The sequence below is a fragment of the Pararge aegeria genome, chromosome 11 (genome assembly GCF_905163445.1).
Source record: "Pararge aegeria chromosome 11, ilParAegt1.1, whole genome shotgun sequence".
NCBI lineage: Eukaryota > Metazoa > Arthropoda > Insecta > Lepidoptera > Nymphalidae > Pararge > Pararge aegeria.
The window spans coordinates 12,319,068-12,340,976 of record NC_053190.1 but is presented as its reverse complement, the minus strand read 5'-3'; the positions used below and the strand labels follow the sequence as shown (position 1 = coordinate 12,340,976).

Below are 21,909 nucleotides of genomic sequence, written 5' to 3'. Positions count from 1 at the left end.
TTTTATTTCGATCCACTAAAAATAGTTTTTATAATTAAACTACCCTTTTCGCTATGGTTTTCAATAATTTCATCGCCTTCCACACTTCTCAATTACCTTCCAGATCAATATCATTTCACGCCTGCTGTTCATTACTATCTAGGCAGTTATCATTACCTTCCACACGTTCATTACTTTCCATAGCGCTAGAAAAAAAGGTAATTGACTAATAAAGTGGCCTATAATATATTCTAATCAAAATACGAACCTAGATAAATAAATGCAATAAAAAAGTTAAAAACAAGGAAAAATAAACAAAAATTATGGAAAAACGAAAAGCGATAACGATCCAGATAATTCGGTACTATAGAAATACCTTTTTTGTTACAGCGTCATTCCGGTAATTCCTGTGTAATTCCCAATGAATAGACAATATTAAATCTATAGACCCCAGAGCCCAGAGTAATATATCCACAGAGCTTGCAGACTAAAGTGTTAGTTTCCTCGTTACCACATGTTAATATATATATATATACTTAAAAAAACATGTGCTACCAATACAATAACTCATGTATAAGTTATTCTTCCACGAGATAACCATCTTTTCAAAAATTTTAGCTTTTGCCTTATTAAGATAGAAAAGTAAGTAAGATAGAATTCTCGTTTGTAGAGAATACGACACTAAAAATAGAAAAAAGGTAGTTAATTAATTGAAAGTTTTATTAGGCATTATCTAGTTATCTCATTATCGGGCCACCGAACTGCATTAAACATTTAAATTTGATATTTTTTACAATAGAATCAATTAAATCACCGAATTGAACCCTAAGACTTTGACAATTGAAAGTGAAAATTCAAAAATTCAAAGTTCAAAATTCATTTATTTCAAGTAGGCCTAATGTAAGCACTTTTGAAACGTCTAGTCTGTCTGTGTGTAGTGACTCTACAACCGGCTCGGAAGGCAGATTCTACCGAGAAGAAGCTGGCTAGAAACTCAGCAGTTGCTCTTTTCCAATATCAACAATTTACATTTTACATTTTAAAATTATTTTTTCTACCTTGTGAGACATGAAAGCGGAGCCGGATGCTTCCAAGCAACCTTGTCATTAAAAAATTCATCAATTGTATAATAACCTCGCTGTTATAAATGTGTTTTAACACATTCTTTAAACTTATGCATTATTAGGTCCAAAAATACCTTAGGAATCATATTATAAAAGCATATACTCAATCCCACAAATGACTTCTGCACCTTTCGCAGACAATATGCAGATTTCACTAATTTATGATCATTTCTTGTAAGTCGACTGTTTATTGGATATAAACAGTCGACTTACAAGAAATGATACTTTTTGTTTATAAAGACTAATATGTACTCTTACAAATACGATATTGTTATAAATATATTGTGAGGCTACCGTAAGGATACTTATTTCTTTAAATTTTTCACGGAGGGATTCACGTGATTTAAGTTTATATATTGACCGTACAGCTCTTTTCTGCAATATGAATATAGTTTCAATATTAGCAGCTTTGCCCCATAATAAGATCCCGTAAGACATCACACTATGAAAGTACGCAAAGTAAACAAGTCTTGCTGTTTCTACGTCAGTAATCTGTCTAATTTTCCTGAAGGCTTAGGCAGCCGAGCTTAGTTTACCTGCTAGTGTATCTATATGGGTACCCCACTGAAGCTTACAATCTAAGGTCATGCCCAGAAAAACTGTGGAATCTTCAATTTTTAGTGATTCTCCATTTACTATTATATTTTTATTAACTTTATTTACATTTGGTGAAATAAATTCCACACACTTAGTTTTTTTTGCATTTAAAAGTAAATTATTGACAGTAAACCAGTGCGACACATGCGACAGAGCACGGCATCGTTAGAATTATCTCTACCTCTATCAGTTTTAAAAATTAGAGATGTATCGTCTGCAAACAGTACAATGTCACAGGTTTCACTGACATGGTGTGGTAGATCATTTATATACACCAAAAATAGAAAGGGACTTAAAATTGAACCCTGTGGGACACCCATTGACGTAGCCGACCCCTGCGACTTAACTTGACCGTTCTGTTACTGAGATAAGAGGCAACGAAATTTAGTGCAACGTTTTTGATACCATAGTGGGCTAGTTTAAGAAGCAAGGTTTTATGGTCAACACAATCGAATACTTTGGATAGATCCCAAAAAACACCAATGGCATTCTGCGAACGTTCCCAGGCATCGTACACATGTTTTAAAATTTTAGCGCCTGCATCCGTAGTGCTACGACCTTTAGTAAAACCGTACTGCTCCGGATGTAGTAAGTTATTTACATTGAAGTGATTCAAAACTTGATTTAATATAATTTTTTCAAAGACCTTACTAAGAGCTGGAAAGATTGAAATGGGTCTGTAATTGTTTATGTCGTTTTTATTGCCAGATTTAAATAGAGGTATAAGTTTACTATGTTTCATTAAATTTGGAAAAGTAGAGGATCAACACATTCATTAAAAAGTATGGCTAAGAAAGGGGCAATAACGTCTATAATGTTAGATATTACCATTACAGACATAAAATCACCTGTTTTTTTTCTGTTTCAACAACTTAAAATTCTTTATTATATCATATGCAGATAAATGTTTAAAATTAAATAAAACGTTGCACTCATTTACATTTTTCCTCAATAAACTCTGAGCTGCAGTATGTGAAGAATTGTCGTGTGCGAAAGTGTGTGTCGGCGGTAACTTTATTATCATTAATAATTAATTCTTTTTTGTGACGGTGTGCGCCCGAATCGTAAAAAGTGAGTAGGCGGCCAAAGCTACATCGTATAATTCCACTCCGATGATTTTTGAAGTTTAACTTCTAGGAACTAGGGGCTAGGAAACCGGCACCCTGAAGTTATAATAAAACTTTCAATGTATTAAATACCATTTTTGCTATTGTTAGTGTCGTATTACGTTTTAGGTATTAGATTTATTTACCAACAATATGCAAAATTATGAATTATTTAAATCTTTGTTGATTAAACGTAATAAACAAAGATTGTCTTTAATCTGTACCTAGTCTGTACTCTGTGGTAATGGCCATGGCGTTTTCACTTTTTATTCACATTTCTTTACTCCGTGTTTTCTAGTTGTAGTTACATTATAGTTGCCGTTTGCTTAAAACATATAAAATATCGTAAGTTTAGGTCAATAATAAGCGGTGTATAAAAGTTATTGAGCAACTTTAATAATAATTAAATAGTAACTGTGAAGTCATGAATAGTGTAGTGTTTACAACCACTGTGGTCGGTATTTACTTGGTGGCTTCTAACTATGGCTCTTTACAATACCGGTAATGAAGCTTCTTCAGATGTTATTCCTGATATATCTGATGAAACAAATATTATAGACGACTTATCTATAATTCCATTAGAAAAAGATAGTTTCGGTAAGTGCCATTCATTGGTTCAAAACAAAGTTCAATTAGGTATGTTTTGTCTGAATTAATGAAATACTCTCTTCTATTTACGATACTATAATAATGCTAACGATCTATATTTATAGTCGTTTGAGTTAAACCGCATGTTTATTTAGTAATAATAATGTATTATTACAAATATTCTGCAAGAACATGCTAAAAAAATAAGTAATGCTAAATTATTCTTAGAACATGATATTTATAGCAGTAAATATTATAAACAAAGGCTAGCGGCCCGGGACCGTGGATTGTGGAACTACCGACGAAAGACCTATGTCCAGCCTGCCAGTGGTTGTTTATAAAAGAAAAGGTGATCAGCTATGAGCCTAGAATAATGTAACCCTAAACTATAATCTGTACTTCCCAACCATAATACTGAGTCAAATATATTATTACATGTTAGAAGGTTGCCAACTTTGTTTTTAAGAAATAGAGCATATTATATCTTATTTCAGAAAGTTAATAATTGAGTACCAATTACTTAAATATAAAGAGTACATATTGTATTTCAATTTATTAAATTTATTTTTATTTTATGTCCCTTTCTGGCATAAAACAAGTTTTCATAATATTTGGCATGACTTGCAAAATTCCAAATGTACATTTTTTATGTTATGTCCATGTTTATTACCAACAAATTTGCCTTGAGGAAATCAACATGTTAATGAGAAACAATAAAAATTTTGCCTTAATGCAATGGTGTGCATAACTGGCGTGCTTTCTGTAGATAACAATAAATTTGCATATCAATTGATAATATCGCTTAGAAATGTGAAATTGCACATTTATTCTTTGTTAAAAGATAATAAGATTCTTATTTTGTGAAAAGACATTGATAGATTTTGTTACATAACATGATATTTGTCTTATTTAACTTATAGTTTTATTTACAACAGGATGTGTCCTGCTGCTTCAACCACATACATACCATATCAAACTAAACTTCACGATTTTCAATTCGTACTGGAAGTGCCAAATATACAAACCTAATTCATTAAGTACAGGTAGTGTTTCAACTACCTAAGCTTGCTCTTGGTGCTTTAATCACTTACTATTTGAAACCTTCAGTCACATAAAAATGGCCCTACTCGCAGTTTGCTTTATTTAAAATACTTTGATAATGTGTAGCTTAACAGCAGCACCACCTATTAAAAGATAGGGCTGGGTAAGCATTGTTAACCCAAGAAAGTGAAGGATGAGTGCCCATCTTTTGAATTTTAAAAAATAATTTGGTATCCATCTTAATATATATAAATCTCCTGTCACGATGTTTGTCCGTGATGGACTCCTAAACTACTTAACCGATTTTAAATTAAATTGGCACACCGTGAGCAGTCTGGTCCAACTTAAGAGATAGAATAGCTTAGATCTTTAATTATAGTTGCAATTTTATTCTATTGCAAATTATTTGTCTATAATTAATTGACAGTCACATGACAGTCATACTACTATACTCATTTAAGGCTTAGCGATACTGAATACTTTAAAAACAAAATCAAACGCAGACGAAGTCGCGGGCCACAGCTAGTATATATATATAGCATAGTCTCATCTATATTATAACAAACAAAGAATAGTAATTTTTAAATGAAGAATCTAAATCGTATTATAAGTTGCTTCATAAGCTTAAGTTTAACTGAGATGATTTCTAACATTTTTTATTTAGCTGGGAGCTCTGAAGTCCTCATAAAAGTGGCATTACTTTGATTTCAGTATAACCTTTTAGTGTAGTTTAACCTTTAGTGAGGGATTTGTTGCTGTCCCCTGAATAGAGATAGCTCTAATTATATTCATCAGATCTACATAAAATTTGGGCAAAACTAACTAATAAATATTACTAATAATAATAACTAAACCAATAGTATAACCTATCTAGTATAAAAAAGATTATTTAAATTAGTTAACATTTGAAGGAGTTATAGTGTAAATCGTCAAACAATTTCCACTCTCTAAGGAACAGCTGAATTTTGGGAAAATAAGTATCTTATTGTAGTAAAATTTTTAAAGTAGCCTAATAATGAATTGCAGGTAATATTATCAGAGAGTAGGTAAAGGAATTTTCGAGATTAAGTTTAGAATTCTGTGGTTTGGATAGTAAGTTGTAGGTGTAGAGGGAGGGGGCCATCCTGCTTCACTTTGTGTGCAGACAGGAAAGGATGGTAAGGTTAGAATATTCATATGCTCTTAGGTTCTATTGGGTAATAATATGTAAGTACAAGCAGACTTAGATTAATATTTTGACAACACATCATAAAATAATATATCAACCGAGAATGATGATAGTTACAGCAAAATAAGGGTGAAAATGTAGCTAAACTGCTTCTGTGGATTTTAGATAAAAAAAACATGCTGTCATGGTAGACAAAAGACACACAAAAGAAAATCTTCTCAATGTGTATTGAGAACTCTTACTGCCTTTTATTTATTTTCAATAAGTATAAAAAAGATTGTTCTCATTGCATTGTTTTTGTACACTGTACAGTAAAAACACAGTGTAATTTATCTGAAGGCATCCAATAATGGATCAATTAGACAAGTAATCGCGGCATATATTTAAACTGTTTAATTATCTTAATTCCAGCAATATGTGAATTCTGTGGCAGAGTTGGTCGACGTGGTCAGTTCTATCAGCGCAATAATAAATTTTGTTCACTGCGATGCCACACTAGTCGAAATAATTCAAAACGACGTTATTGCAATTGGAGGTTCAAGCTGATGGAGGGTACAGAACACATGGCAGGGCTGATCCCTTTGGAGCCGTTGCCTCAGTTACAGCACTGGCAGGCTACTTTTAATGAATTGCAGGTAATATTATTAATGAGGATTGCAATAAAAATATTTATATTAGGTGCAAAATGTCCGTTAAAATAAAATTTTGTAAACATGACACTTAAAAAGTTACAAATCTGCTATACTGCATGTGAAGGTTGTCTAACAAAATTTTCGCATAAGCGTGTGCTCCTCACCGGACTGCACGACACCCGCACGTGCGAGAGCGGCGCGCACGCGAATTTCGCACGTTTTAGACGGTCGAAAAAAAAGACATAAACCTAAAAAAAATATAAATTTCCAAATTTTCTAACAAAATTTTCGCATAAGCGTGTGCTCCTCACCGGACTGCACGACACCCGCACGTGCGAGAGCGGCGCGCACGCGAATTTCGCACGTTTCTAAAAAAAATATAAATTTCCAAATTTTCTAACAAAATTTTCGCATAAGCGTGTGCTCCTCACCGGACTGCACGACACCCGCACGTGCGAGTGCGGCGCGCACGCGAATTTCGCACGTTTTAGACGGTCGAAAAAACGGACAAAGGTAGAAGGATTATGATCAAATAAAAAGTAGCCTGTATGTGCTATTCCAGACTACAATCTATCTCTGTAACAAATTTCAGCCATATTGGTGCAACCGTTGCTACGTGACTGTCCCTTTTATTATATTCTAGGTTCTGCCCGCGACTTCGTCTGCGTGGACCTCAGAATTAGGTGCAAAAATAAACGAAAAATGTGAAAGTAATAAAAGAATGGGATAAAATTTACACCCGTTTCATCGCTCGAACTGTTATAGAGAAAAAAAGCTGCAGTTTTGCGTTTCAGCTATTACGTATTTAATATGGTAGAGTCACAAAATTTAAATATTTTTTTGATATTAAATTAATTGCAAAATACTCAGCCCCGCTTGAGGAGAAGTTTCTAGATACTTTCATAGCTCTCGCTTTTTTAGAATTTGTCGACAAATTAAATTTATCTTTTGAAAAATGGGAAACAACCAACTAAATAATAATTGCTAAGCAAAGTTATAAAGAACAAAATGAAACTTAACAACAATTCAAAATTGCAAAGCAAGCAATAATTCCGATAAACGTGCTTATATGAAATCCGCAAGACTTAACCGGTCGTGTGTTTTAAAGTTAAGGCAGCGCAATCTAGTAATTAAGTTTGAGGACTATTTGAGGAATCAGGTCAGGGAATAAAACGTAGCTAGTCTTCCTCCATGATTTTTGTTTTCTGCCCTTGGCTTCGCTCATAATCAATAAAATAGAATAGAAAAAAATGTGTTTTTTTAAATATTATCTAATATCCTAAATGGTTCCTGTAGGATATTAGACAATAAGTGCATAGAAATATTGTTCAATATTCACGTCTTTTCGCCACGCGAACCGATTACTGTAATTTGGTACAGAGATAGATCAGACCTAAAGAAGGTTATATGCTACCTTTTATCCCGATTCCTCAAGTGGTTCCCGTGGGAAAAATAAAAAAATATATATGGGCGAAGCGCAGAAGGATTTGAAATTATAGCGGATATAGGAAAACACGTTTTAAGCGTGATAACCGAATTACACGCGGATGAAGTCGCAGACGGGAAGCTAGAATGTTATAAAAGTACAATTACATCTTTTTTCAGGGGAACAATTTGAGAAATTGGTATTAAAAGTAGTAGTAGATTTTGCACGCAACTTCGTCTGCATGGACTTCAGACTTGGGTCTAAAGCTTCGCTCGTTAACAATTTTTTATCTTACCACGGGAATTGTTTGTTATAGAAAGTAGATTTGCTTTTTCATAGCATAGGGGACATGCATACCGAATCTGTCTCCCGTGGCTTAGCTCGTAATCAATTTTTAAATTTCCCTCGGGAATTACTTAAGAAATCGGTATGAAAGGTAGCCTATTTTTTTTTCCATGTCAAAGGTTCATGTAGCCTTTGACATGAAAAAGGATAGGCATTCCAAATTTCATCCTAATCCGTTTTTGTGTGATTGAGTAACAGACACAGACATCCATACATTCACGTATATAATATTAGTAGGATTGGCACCACCAATATTTTTTTTTATTTACAGGCAGGACCTTTGAAGCAATCTGCTCTAGTTGCAAACAGCTATGAATGGAAAGATGAGCTTTTTGGCTGTGACTTTCTTGCAGCCCCCGTTAGCCTGTTCAAACATGCACCGTTACATGAAATGTGGGACAACACGTTTGAAGGCATGAAAGTTGAAGTGAAGAACACAGATTGTGAAAACTACTCTGAGAAATTAAGTGACTATTTTTGGGTAGCTACAGTGTTGAAAGTTAGTATTATAAATTAAAGGTGCCTTCTAATAATTGGTCTTTCACTATTCAGGCTGTTAAGCTTTGGAATGCCTTGCTTTTGGCTATTACGAGATGCAAAATCTGTCCAAATCTTTAAAAAACTTGTGAAAGATCACTTTTTGTCTCAATCAACTGATGACCCAGGATAGTTCACTGCTCCCTTCTTCTCTTTTTTTTTATTATTTTTATTGAGGATAATTATTTATTTCATTTATTTTGTTTCATGTTTAATCGATTATATAATGTTTAAGTAAATATCATTTTTCTATATTTAAAGTACAACAAAACAAGGTATACAATTTGGCTGCAATAATAATAATAATATGTAATAATAATAATAATTTATTTATTTCATATATAAAAGTGTATACAGCAGAAATCTCCTAATGGACACAGTGATACTCTATTTTATTTATTTGTGCACAAAGGAGTGCTTAAACACTCGCACTAAGGTAACTTGTGTTACGAGTGTCGCCACCTTCCTTCGGACCCATTACAACAACGTGAAATTAGGCAGATGCAAACATCGCAATACATAATAAGTTAATTACAATGATGTGATTGTTTTTTTTTTGTGGAATTGTGGTGTGTGTGTGTGTGTGTGTGTGTGTGTGTGTGTGTGTGTATGTATGTGAGTGTGTGTGTGTGTGCATGTGTGCGTTTAAAAAGTGCGTAAAATACGAATCATTCTATGATTTTAAGTAGCTCCTCTGTTTCCTTGTATGTCAAAGTTTTTAACCACGACGTAAGTATTTGCTTGCATTGATTCCGTGGCTTGGAACTAATATTATTATGTATTTTGTTAATTTTATTATATATTCGAGCACCAAGAACACAACTGTGCCGACAGGCAAAAGCAGTTCGATATTGTTTAACGGCACAAGTGTTCCGTATACTGCGTTTTCTTGGTTTTAAGTGAGATTCTGGTGGAATTTCGGCATGCTTCCTTAATGCTATATTAAGGATATATAGCTGCCTGACAGTGAGCAACGCACCTTCTTTATATAGAAGATGCGTTGGATGTCGCACTGGTTTCTTATAAATGACTTTTATTATTGTTCTTTGTGCTCTTTCAAGACGGAGTATAGTCGTTGCAAAGGAACCCCCCCAAACCGTTAATCCATATGCAATCTGAGACTGAACCAGAGCAAAATAAGCGGCTTTTAAAACGTCTTCGTCTGCTGTTTTTGTAATTTTTCTGAATATATACATAAGCTTCCTAATTCTTCGAGTGACGAGGTCAACATGCCTGTTCCAACGTAAAAGGTTGTCTACAATGATACCTAAATATTTTATTTCAGGAACTCGTGCTATATTAGAACATTTACAATCATTGCTTTCTTGTGTACAGTCGTGTATCTTTAATTGAAATGGTTCTGCAGGTTGTGATATTTCCCTCGATCGATCGAAAAGGTTATAAGTTTGGTCTTTTCTGGGTTTAATGTGAGTAAATGATTTGTTAGCCACCTTTTCACTACACTTATAGACTTTTCAGCGTACAAGCGAACCTGGTCCCAATTTTTTCCATGCACAAGCAGAACTGTGTCATCTGCATAAGATAGAACCTGTGTGTTAGGAATGGTCAATTTACATAAATTGTTTATATAAACTAAGAACAAGGTTGGGCCCAGTACGCTTCCCTGCGGAACTCCGTAATTGATAGTCTCCTCCCGGCTAATAAGGGAACCAATCTTAACAACTTGTGTCCGGTGTGTAAGATAACTTCTGAAGATTTCTAATGTATTACCCCTTATACCAATTTTTTCCAGCATGTCTACAAGAATAGAGACAGAGACCGTATCAAAAGCCTTGGTGAGATCAATAAACAATCCTATAACTTTATTTTTACCATCTATGTTGTGGACGATTTTGTCAACTAGTACATTAATAGCATCTTCCGTAGATTTGCCCTTTCTAAATCCAAATTGGTTATCAGCCAGAATATTTTGACTATTTAAAAAGCTAGTTAAACGATTGTTTAAGATTTTCTCCAAGACCTTGGAAAGTGTTGTGAGCACTGATATTGGCCTATAGTTAGTCACCTTGTCTCTATCGCCACTCTTGTATACAGGATGTACGACAGCTTTTTTGAATACTGTTGGAAATATTCCTTGGGAAAAGCAGAGATTTATCACGTGTTTAAGAGCAGGGATAACTGTCTGACGCGCATAATGATTTGTGGGTACCTAAAGAAGTTTTGTTTATTATGGTTTACCAGGCTTTATATAACGTGAAAGCGCAAGGTCAAAGTCTAAGTACTTCTCTATTTACTATCAAAACACACAAACTTGATATTGAAATAAAACATGACCATATCTGGTTTTATTTATATGTTATTGTTTTTACAATCCAGGTAAAAGGTTACATGGGTCTTCTGCGCTATGAAGGTTTTGGGAGTGATGACTCCAAGGATTTTTGGGTCAATCTTTGCTGTTCTGAGGTGCATCCGGTTGGCTGGTGTGCGACCCGTGGCAAGCCTCTCATCCCACCGAGAAGCATAGAAGACAAATATACAGATTGGAAAAAGTAAGCATTTTATACACAAGCAATTGACCTCAAAGTACAACAAATATTGGACTAAATTGAGTTGCATTGTAATATTGGTCCACATTGTGATGAATTTCGAAGTTTTTGTAATGATATACTGCGAGCTTCATATATTTATTTCTTGGATAGATGTTCAAAGGTAGCACTGTCTAAGAAAAATTAAATAATAATATAATTATAATTTTCTTATAGGAACAAATTCTTATAAGACTTATAAGAATTTAATATTACTAGGCCACCAAAAATTATGTCTTTTAGACAACAAGTCACAAGTGATTGAATTATTCCAATTATTAGTAATTTTTATTTTCAATAAATACATAAACTATTTGTTTTTCTAGATTTCTTGTAAAGCAGTTGACCGGTGCACGTACATTGCCTGCCAATTTTTATACAAAGCTGGATGACAGTCTGGCATCAAGGTTTTCTATTGGTTCTGTTATGGAAGTTGTTGATAAGAATAGAATATCACAAGTCAAGGTAAGAAATTCTGTCAAGTTAATTGTTGGATCTTAGCAGGGACGTTAATGAACTTCAGAAGGTTATTTTGATTATACACTAGCTTTCCCGTGACTTTTATTAGCGTACCACTGCATCCGCTATTCTGCACAATATACCCCGACCCATCGCGTCGCGTAACCCGCCAGCGCATACTTTACATAAAGAGAAGTTATATTGAGAGACAGGATTATTTTTATCACGAAACAAAACTACAACATTAACAATACTATTTCATAATTTTTCAATTTTTTATTTATTTTATTTATACTCTTTATTTGCACACAAAAAAAATACAGAAGAAGAATAAAAAAAACACGACAGAAGCAATATACAAAAGGCATAAGGCCGCCTAAGTAGTGATCTCATCCAGGCAACCTTAGGATAAGGAAAACAAAAGGATAACAGACTGCAGGTTGTGCATATTAAAAAAAAATACATACTAATACTTGAACTAGATTACACAAATAAAATAAGAAATAATATAATAAATATCAAAAAAAAAATTAATAAACTAATATATACTTTAACATTATCATAAATACATTGATAACAGTAAATACTATTATTTTTAATTATAGGTAGCGAGCGTATGCGAAATAATAGGCAAAAGGTTACACGTTAAATACTATGACAGTTCGCCGGAAGACAACGGTTTCTGGTGCCATGAGGATTCACCGCTGATCCATCCAGTAGGCTGGGCATTCAGGGTGGGCCATCCTCTAGATGCACCACAGAGTTACTGCACAAGAGTGGCAGGGGGTAGACTAATAGCCAGTGATACAACTGCAGAGATGTTCTACAAGTACCCCAGCAACGAACCTCCCCTATTCGCTGAAGGCATGAAGTTAGAAGCTATAGATCCCCTGAACTTGTCTGCGGTATGTGCTGCAACGGTGATGCAGATTTTAAATGAGGGCTACATGATGATAAGGATAGACTGCTACCCGGCTGATGCTTCTGGTGCAGATTGGTTTTGTTACCACCAACGGTCACCATGTATATTCCCCGTTGGATTTGGACTCGCAAATAATATCACTTTGGTTCCACCTGCTGGGTATGTATAGTTAAAAATAACATATAGTGGTTAAAGACGTTTATTTTAAATGAGAATATTTACAACTTATTTTTATGTAGGTAATATATTTAATGAGGTATCCTACTAATATTATAAATGTGAAAGTGCGGATGTTTGTTATTCAATCACGCAAAAACGTCTTAACGGATTTGGATGAAATTTGGCATGCATGTAGCCTTTTACATGGAATAGAACATAGGCTATCTTTTATCCCGATTCCTTAAGTAGTTCCCGAGGGAAAATTGAAGCTTTGGAATGGTATGCATGTCACCTATGCTATGGAGAAGGACAGGTTCTATACCGATCTCTCAGAAAGTTCTCGTGATAGGATTAAAAAATTGTTAACTTTCGGGGGGCCAAATCCCAGCACGCTCTAACTTTGGCGCATGCGTTTTAATTAATTCAAATATCAGTTGCTTCAACGGCAAAGGAAAAACATCGTGGGGAAACCTGCATGCCTGAGAGATTTACACAATGTTCTCAAACGTGTGTGGAGTCCACCAATTCACACTAGGCCAGCGTGGAGACCCGTGCTCTGTAGTGGCCGGTGATGGGTTTATGTGATGATTATGTTAGTATTTTCTATTAAAATCTCGCTAACTCAACAGGTTCACGGCAGATGAGTTCAGTTGGGAAGATTATTTAACAAGGACGGGTAGTAGTCCGGCCGATAGAGCTTTGTTCATCGCGCGCGGTCACGTGGTCTCGCACGGCTTCGTGATGGGCATGCGACTTGAGTGCGCAGACCTGATGGACCCGAGGCTAGTGTGCGTCGCCACTGTCGCAAGAGTTGTCTCCGATCTGCTCAAGGTGAATTAATTTAATATATTTTATATATAACAAAAAGCTCGAGAACTTTATGCCTGTAATTCATCATCCTCAGTGTGTTATAATTAAAGGGGTTAGAATAAAAAAGGTTAAAGTGAAAATTTTGTTATTTCTAGCAAAACGACTTTGAAAATTAAAAAGTTTAAATTGATGAAAAAATTTACTTAATATAACTCTGATTAATGTTTAACAAACGTTCTTATAATTCTTTTTTAGCAAATTTGAACTTAAATGCCATCATAAAAAGATCCATTTTACTCCAAACTTTAATGTTGCGTAAGCAAATTGGTACTAAGGCTTACAGTACATTTACACACTCACACACAGCCAGTGTGATCAATGATCACAAGAATGGGTATTATATCAGAAGATATTAGCTTTGTAGCTTGCTTTATTAACAACAGATGAGTAAATATTAACGTAACACCCAAGGCGCTCTTGTGTTTAGAGCTACTTATAGCTGTTTGGTTTATTAATAACGGTTGTATATATTATGACTTCGATTTTTTATTTTATTTTACATATCTTTGAAATGACTTTTTTTTATTACTTAATTACAATTATTATATGACCCATTGCTGGGCAGAGGTCTTTAGCAGGAAGATTTTCTACCGTTTTATCGTATTATGTCTATTTGTATGTGATATAAGAAGAGGAAATTGGCAGAAATCATTATCTACTGGCGCGAGTTTTAAGTGTACAGGACAGATGGCTATAGAGCATCAACCCACCACGCTGCGCAAATGCGGGTTCTTGCCAGACTTTAGCAGTAGTAGAGCTTTTTGTGACAGCTCGTCCGGGGTAGAACTACTACCATGCTTGTTTCTGCCGTAAAGCAGCATTCTCGCAATGCTGTGTTTCCGGTTTGAAAGGCGTGGTCGCCGGTGTAATTACAGGCACATTAGTAAATAGTTGAATTTTAATTGTAATTTTTATTTTAATTATAGATTTTAATTCATTATTTAGCTTTTTAAGTCTTTTATATTTATTTTATGTTAATCTCTCGATTTTGTTATGGGTCCGCGACCTGAAATAAAATTATTTTATTTACTTTATTAGGTGTTAAACCTCAAGGTCTTAACCTCAGGTTGGTGGACAAAGGTCAGCACGTTTTAGGACGGGTTCCTTCCAAACCCTTGCGAAGTGTTGCTCTGTTTATAGACGATGGCTCTAAACTTACTCTCAGTTGGTCCAACTGAGAGTAAGTTTAGAGCCATCGTCGCCATCTGCTTTTCCCGTCATCATCATCATTATTATATCAACCGATAGATGTCCACTGCTGGACATAGGTCTGTAGGGAGTTCCAAAATACCACTGTCTTGTGCCGCTTGGGTCCAGTTGGGACTCTATCCTCCATTCGAGCTATGCCACTTCAGCTTGGCGGCTCGTTAAGCTATGTCGGTAACACTGGTTCTTCTACGGATCTCCTCATTTCTGATTAGACCCCACAGAGATACTCTGAGGACAGCTCTCTCCATCGCCCGCTGAGTGATTCTGAGCTTTCATATGAGGCCCATTGTCCGTCAATTATTAAAAAAAAGAAAAGACTTAGGTTATTTTCATTCCATAGGTGCATTTCGACGGGTGGGGCTCTGAATACGACCAATGGCTGTGGGCGCACAGTACGGACGTGTACCCAGTGGGCTGGTGCCGAGCCGTAGGTCACCGTTTAGAAGGGCCGCTACAACCGCCGCCGAGGGCCGCGCGGCGACCGCCCGCAAGGCCCAACCGTCGCAAGCGGAGACAGGGTAATTTTTTTTTTTCAATTTCACTACAAGCTAACCCTTGTACAGTGATACAGTTATATTAAACGAATATCTCTGATCGCAGTGGCGTGCATAGAGGGTATGCACAGGGTATGCAGATGAGAAATAAAATGAGTTGTTTTAATCCAGTACGAGTTATAAAAACTTAAGGGTAGACTTTTTATAACTCTTACAACGCCTATCCTTAAGTTTTTTATAACTCGTACTGGAGATTTTTTATAATTTTATATAATCTGCATACCCTGTGTATACCCTCTATGCACGCCAATGCCTAATTGGTATCTGAAGGTAGGGCGAGAAAGCTCTACTGGAAGCTATCTTCAATCGGTTTCTATGTACCATCTCACATGAATGACTTGGGAATATTATAAAAAATGTAAGATGTTTAGTCTTAAGGCACTTTATTCAGAAGCACTGTTGTGTCATTGATACGTTTTTAATACTGGAGAATTGTATTTTATTCTCTTTACAAGTCACACATAACATTTTCCATACAAATACGATTGCATTCCCTGTTATTTACCTATTTATTAATTTACAACTTACGGCTAGCATTACTGGAATTTTCCTAATTCACTATTGTAGACTCAAGTTTTATTATATTTTGATGCATATACCTTCATACAAACTACCGTCAACCGTGTAATTCTCATGTGTCTAAAGTGTCACCTTTGAGCCGGGCCTACTTGAATAAATATAATTTTGACGTTGACTTCATACATTATAAAGTGTATTTTATTAAACTACATACTAAATAAAGTTAATGTAACTAATACACGACAGATAATGCCAGTAGGTTGTCAGTTCAGTCAGAGTATAACAAAACCATTCTCTCAGATATAACGTTAAGGGTTCAAATCGCGCGCTATAGTTCCTTAGTCACAATTGTATTCCGATCTGCCTAACCTTAACTTATACAAAGTGTAACCGAATTACGAAATACTGTTGAAGGGCGCATAAGTATATATTTCATCAAAAATTACCAATTTGCGAATGTATGAAGGGCACGCCAATGCACGTTGTATATAAAATATTATTTTTAAATAAGATAAGAGAACTGTTCACTGTTACAGCTACCAAAGGGGCCGCCCTTCCTCCGAACACGACGGAGGAAAGTTCTCAGAACTCTGACTTGGGTGATACGAAAAGCCTATCACCACCGACGAGCGTGTCTGAGATATCTGCAGATGCGGAACATCGTTCTGAAGATCAAACCCCTAGTTCTAAGATGGAAATAGAAACAGAGTCGAAGACCAGTCCAGAACTTCCGGAGGAACGACTTACTGACATTAGCCAGGATGTTGTGGTAAGAACTCCTATTACATTTATTATAGATAATAAAACAGGGCATCCGAGACTTTTCGCCATCGCAGAACGTAAACTGAAAAAAAATTAAAAAAAACATGAGGTTTTTCTTAAACCACTTCGGAATGACCGAAGTGGTTTAAGAAGATTGCAGAGCATTAGAATCGCGACTTTTTGTTATGTTGCCCAGATCTCGCTTGGCTAAGAACCTACAACTCGGGACTGGTTTAGCGATACTTAGAAATTAATACGCAGCGCTGCGAAAAGAACCTGGGAACACACAAATTGCAGCGCTCTCGCAAACAACTGCTGTGCGTATCCTTAACATATATGTATTGTGTCTAAGACCTAGTTATCCAATAGTATTTCAACTTGAAATATTATTGGATTCCTTGAGGAATTTGACCGCAGAGAGGTGCGCCATTTTAATGGCTAGGGTAATGAAAGTAGTGTACTCAGGTCAAATCCCGCAAGGGTTTATAGAGTCTCGCAAAATCGGATACAGGATATTTGGTAAAATTTATTTTTCCACTAATATATTCTAAACTTTTAAAATAGGGGTTCTGCTAAAATTCGCGATATGGAGTTTGTAAAAATGTTATTGTTCACTAGCAGATCCGACAGATACCGGGTCTAATTGTGCTTTTAAACCAACCAGAAACCAATTGCAATATACACAAAAATTACATCAAAATCGGTCCAGCTATTTAGAAGTCAGATGACAAACACACGTACAAAAGGATTTTAGTTAAACCTTCCCTATACTTCCACAAATGTTTCAAGATCTGATATAGCCAAATCAGCCCATCGATCCTCAACCCGTTCTCGAGTTTTAGTGAGAATTAACAAACAGCAATTCAGATATTTTTATTTGATTACACAAACTACACAATGTACAGCAATTGAATCTTTGTAATAATATTGTATTGAATACAAAACATTCTTTAATGTGCTGCTTTTGTACTTTTTTATCTACTCATGCTGGAAAAGTACTTATCACTTAACTATTGGCACCAGCGATTTACTATTGTTCTTTGAGGAGTTTAAAATTGCACCAGCGTCACAGAAATCATTAATCAGGTTTGTTCACCTAATTTATGTTTTCCCTGGATATATAAAAATTAAATAAAAGTAATAATAATGAAAAATTAATTTAACTAACATCACTGAAACTCCAAATTTTTGAAGTTGGCTAAAAGTTACTTTTCCCTACAGAGTACCCCCACGGATGCTTCACAGGATTCAAGCCAAAACATAAGTCCATCGTCTCCAGAAATACTGGAAAAGAGCGCAGACGATAAAGTGATACCTAGACTAGTCAACACAAGTGTGCCCTCAGATATCTTGAACTCCGTGGACCCCGAGAATTGGACCACATCGGACGTCGCGAAGTTCCTTACTGTGAACGATTGCCAACCGTATTGCATCAACTTCAGCCATATAACCGGATCAATGATGCTGCAACTATCTAAAGACGAAATCATAGAACTATTAGAAATGAAAGTGGGACCTTCACTAAAAATATTCGATCTAATACAACAGCTGAAGTGTAAAATCAAACAGCCCCAGTGCAGATTGCTCGGCACCTTCAAGTAGTGTTTCCAATACGAATATTCCTATATCAAAAGACATTGTAGATGATATGATAATAGTTGTGTGCGAAATACTTGCAAATGTTATATTAATACTGCTTAGTTGTGATCGCGATTGGGATTTCTTAGACTTTGATATTTCATTGTGAACTAGTGGCAAAAGCCCGAAGTTAATCAATGTAATCCAAGATCTACAGATGGCAGATTGGAATTAAAAAAAAAATCAAAATTCATGTATTTCGAGTAGGCCTAATTTATAAGCACTTTTGAAACGCCAAGTCAGTCTGTTTGTAGTGACTCTACCACCGGTTCGGAAGGCAGATTCCACTGAGAAGAGCCGGCAAGAAACTCAGCAGATTGCAACTAGAATTGCTACTAGAATTTAATATTTATCTACCTACCGGTGCTTGCGGTGATAGATAGTGGTAAGAACTTCGGCTTCCGTTTCGCACCTCGAAGTTTTTAAGCACTTAAATTTCACTTGAAGAAACGGTGCTAGCCTAGTGGGTAAAGCTTCGGGATTCCTTTCGCAGAGACAGAGTTCCAGCCCCTCCACGCACCACTAACTTTTCGGAGTTATGTGCGTTTTTAATTTAAGCAATATAAATATCACTTGCTTTAAACGGTGAAGGACAACATCGTTAGGAAACCTGTATGCCTGAGAGATCTACATAACTTTATCAAGGGCGTGTGAAGTCTACCAATCCGCTTTTGGCCAGTGTGGTAGACTACGGCCTAAACCCTTCTCATTCTGAGAGGCGACCCGTGCCCAGTACTGGGCCGGTATTGGGTTGATGATGATGAAATGACACTTGCTTCAACAGTGAAGGAAAACATCATGAGGAAACCTCGCCTGAGAGTTCTCTATGATGTCCTCAGAGGCGCTTGAAGTCTACCAATCCGCAGTAGTGAACTACTTGGCCAGTGTGGTGAACTACGACCTAATTAGAAGACATTTTCCCTGTAAGTGGGACAGTCAAGGGTTATCAGTAATGATGATCCGTATCTTCTGTTAAGAGTAGAAAAAAGTTAGCACTACTAATTTCAATCTGTCACCTAAAGATATTAGATTCGATTGATTAATGATCTCGTGCGTTAGCCCGTATACTATTCGCATGTTCTGTATTCCTGTTTCCAGATTGATGTTATTTATCCGAGGTGGATAATATTAGTTATATTTCTCTGTATACATAAAAAACCATTTTCGCATTTAATAAAATGTACGCCTGAAATCAAATATCTATCTAAAACAAACTACAAATAGTATAAAAGTAGGGTTGAAAATATAATCCAGATATGTTGTGATGAAACAATCCGCAGATCGATATTCCTTGGGAGATTCTGCATCAATCTGAATTAGATTTCTATTTTAATTTGTGGATACGTTATTGATAATTAACATTATATATTACGGTCTTGTTAAAGATCTAATAAAATGTTTACAATTTACATCTTTTAAATATTGGATTAAAAAATATTTTACAAATTGAATACAGTTGTCAGAAGTCGTACCGGTTATAATTGGCTCTACCATTTGTTTATAACTCTTTTACTTAATTACGCTATATTTTTACTTACAATATGAACGTATTTATTTAGATGAGTGTATTTCTAAACGGTACTAAATAAAATTTGTCAGGTACTTTGATGGGACCTTAAAGATTTTAGGGTCAAAAGGGTTGAGGGATTATGAGTAGTGGAGTACGATATCGGCACAACACGATTTCTGATAAAGGCGAATACATTGGATTATTCGTTCAGAGATGTGATTTTACTTTAGTTTTTTTTTAAATAAACCAACTTACCGGCTCTTCGTACGGTCAATTTAGACATGCAAGGTACCATAATTTGCATAGACCTAAAAGTTGGTATGAATGTTCGGAAATCCATTATAAATGAATACTGAAAATTCCCCATCCCCATCGACATCTACCTGTATTTATTTTTTTTCAAGGCCAAATGTCTAAAAATGGGTATTTCGCGTTTTTCGGCAAAATGGCAAGTAAAAATGTCGATCGATCAATGGGGACTATTCAGCATTCATTTATAATGGCGTTTCGAACATTTATACCAATTTTTAAGTCGATGCGAATTATTCTATCTTCTCTACTATTTTATGGGTTAATTTTGCCGGCCTATTTTCTTTATAGCATTTTTAAAAGGGATGTTTTGTGCTTGAGTGCGACTTAAATCTGCGACGATTTAGCAGCAACGAGAGAGGCGTTATTTTTTATATTTCCCGCCTATTTTCTTCCGTGTTGTAAGTTGTGTATTTGTGTTTTGGCTGGAACGTACACGTTCTAGCTTTGTGTCGAATGTGATAAGGTAGCTGTTGCATTTATTTTTGCAATTACGCAATTCCTATATTTAATAAATAATTAAGGCGCATCACTACAATCGACAGAACTTGTAACCATAAAGTTGTCGCCGAAAAATACTATGTAGCAATCGTTTTGTCGAATTGTACTACCCTCATTATTTTCTACGTCAATAATCTAAGGAACATTACTAATTTTATATGTATCATAAAATAACAGGTTATATAAACTAAAGCTGTAAAAAATATTTTTAATATTGTAGAATATAGTTCAGTCAGTGGCGAGACGTGATTCGCAATCTTGAATAGATGGTGCTAAAAAGTTTTCACTGAATAACTGTTGGTACTTTTAGTTATTGGATAAAAATGTATTTCTTTTTAAAGGCTTTCAAAATCATTGATCATCCCACCTGTTGTAAATCAAATTCTTCCACTGACTGGACAAATAGCACTTTTAGCAGACATTAGACATAAATCAAGCATTGTGATACTTTATAATCAGTTTTAAGTCGGATTGCTTTCTTTGGAAATGTGATAATGTTCGTTGTAAACGTACATACAGATATCAATTTTAAAACTGAATGTGCTACACTAAGCGTGTTCAGTATGAACGATGTTTTTAAATCTATGAATAATTCATTATTATTTTTGCATTAATGATCACTTGCAGATATTGTATCATATTAAATAATTAAAGTTAATGGAAATCATGTGAATCAAGCAATAATCAAATTATATTATATAATTAATACAAAGTAAACCTCGGAAGTTTTTTACAAGATGGTGTGAATGACTGTAATGTTTTTTTTGCTGGATTGAGCGTGGTAAAATATAAGTTAATTTCTGTGCGGCCACTTTATTTACTTTGGCAAGATCATCACGAACACTTAATTTTAACGTTGGGTTAAACTGTTATGCGAAAAACATTGGCAACAATTCTTGTGATACTATTCTAAGGGTGTGTGCGGTTTGCTTGGTGTTTAACTATATTTATGTATCATTGATTTCGACTTCTGTTTTTTTCTTATATGGTCTATGTATAGAATGCACTTTCCAATGTACCTATTTTGTGAAAAGTAAAGACAAAAATACGTTTCGAAGCACTGACTATTATGTTTGCGTGAGTACCGTTTCGTCAAGAAATATTCGTATTGCATCTCAAAAGCACGCAGCGCATAATTCGTGATACAATTTACCAACTCCCAATCCATTAATTCGCATTACCTTAAAACTAACTATATTCTCCTGGTACAATTCACAAAGTCAGGGTATCCGTGGTTTATGAGTCTAATCGCGGGAATTCAAACATTACCTACTTTTCGTGTTTCACTACTCCTGGTCTTATCACTTTGATACCTCCCCTGTCTATTGCTGGACCTTAACAGTAATTTGCCTGCAGTGGTGAGAGCGATCTGAGAAGTATAAAGCGTGCTCAGCTCAATCTCATGACT

The 21,909-nt window shown here is 35.3% G+C and overlaps 1 protein-coding gene across 2 annotated transcripts; it reads left to right on the top strand.

Moving 5' to 3' along the window:
* Positions 1 to 3,063: 3,063 nt before the first annotated feature.
* Positions 3,064 to 18,411, top strand: LOC120627588 (polycomb protein Sfmbt-like). Of its 2 annotated transcripts, none has more exons than XM_039895599.1 (10): positions 3,064 to 3,403; positions 6,015 to 6,238; positions 8,278 to 8,505; positions 10,881 to 11,053; positions 11,416 to 11,554; positions 12,154 to 12,629; positions 13,259 to 13,460; positions 15,049 to 15,226; positions 16,327 to 16,550; positions 17,765 to 18,411. In XM_039895599.1, exons 1-10 carry the CDS (start codon positions 3,289 to 3,291, stop codon positions 18,143 to 18,145), a joined length of 2,340 nt encoding a protein of 779 aa, XP_039751533.1. In that variant the 5' UTR covers positions 3,064 to 3,288; the 3' UTR covers positions 18,146 to 18,411. The 2 variants fall into 2 exon arrangements, with proteins under 2 accessions (XP_039751533.1, XP_039751532.1); XM_039895598.1 differs by having other exon boundaries at positions 16,318 to 16,550.
* Positions 18,412 to 21,909: the final 3,498 nt, after the last annotated feature.

What these genes read in the sequence shown, in the direction of transcription:
- LOC120627588 (XM_039895598.1), top strand. Translation starts at nt 3,289, where the DNA reads ATGGCTCTTTACAATACCGGTAATGAAGCTTCTTCAGATGTTATTCCT. An exon ending in GGGTAGCTACAGTGTTGAAA is followed by an intron (nt 8,506 to 10,880) that starts GTTAGTATTATA and finishes TTTACAATCCAG; the next exon opens with GTAAAAGGTTACATGGGTCT. An exon ending in CCGTCGCAAGCGGAGACAGG is followed by an intron (nt 15,227 to 16,317) that starts GTAATTTTTTTT and finishes TCACTGTTACAG; the next exon opens with CTACCAAAGGGGCCGCCCTT.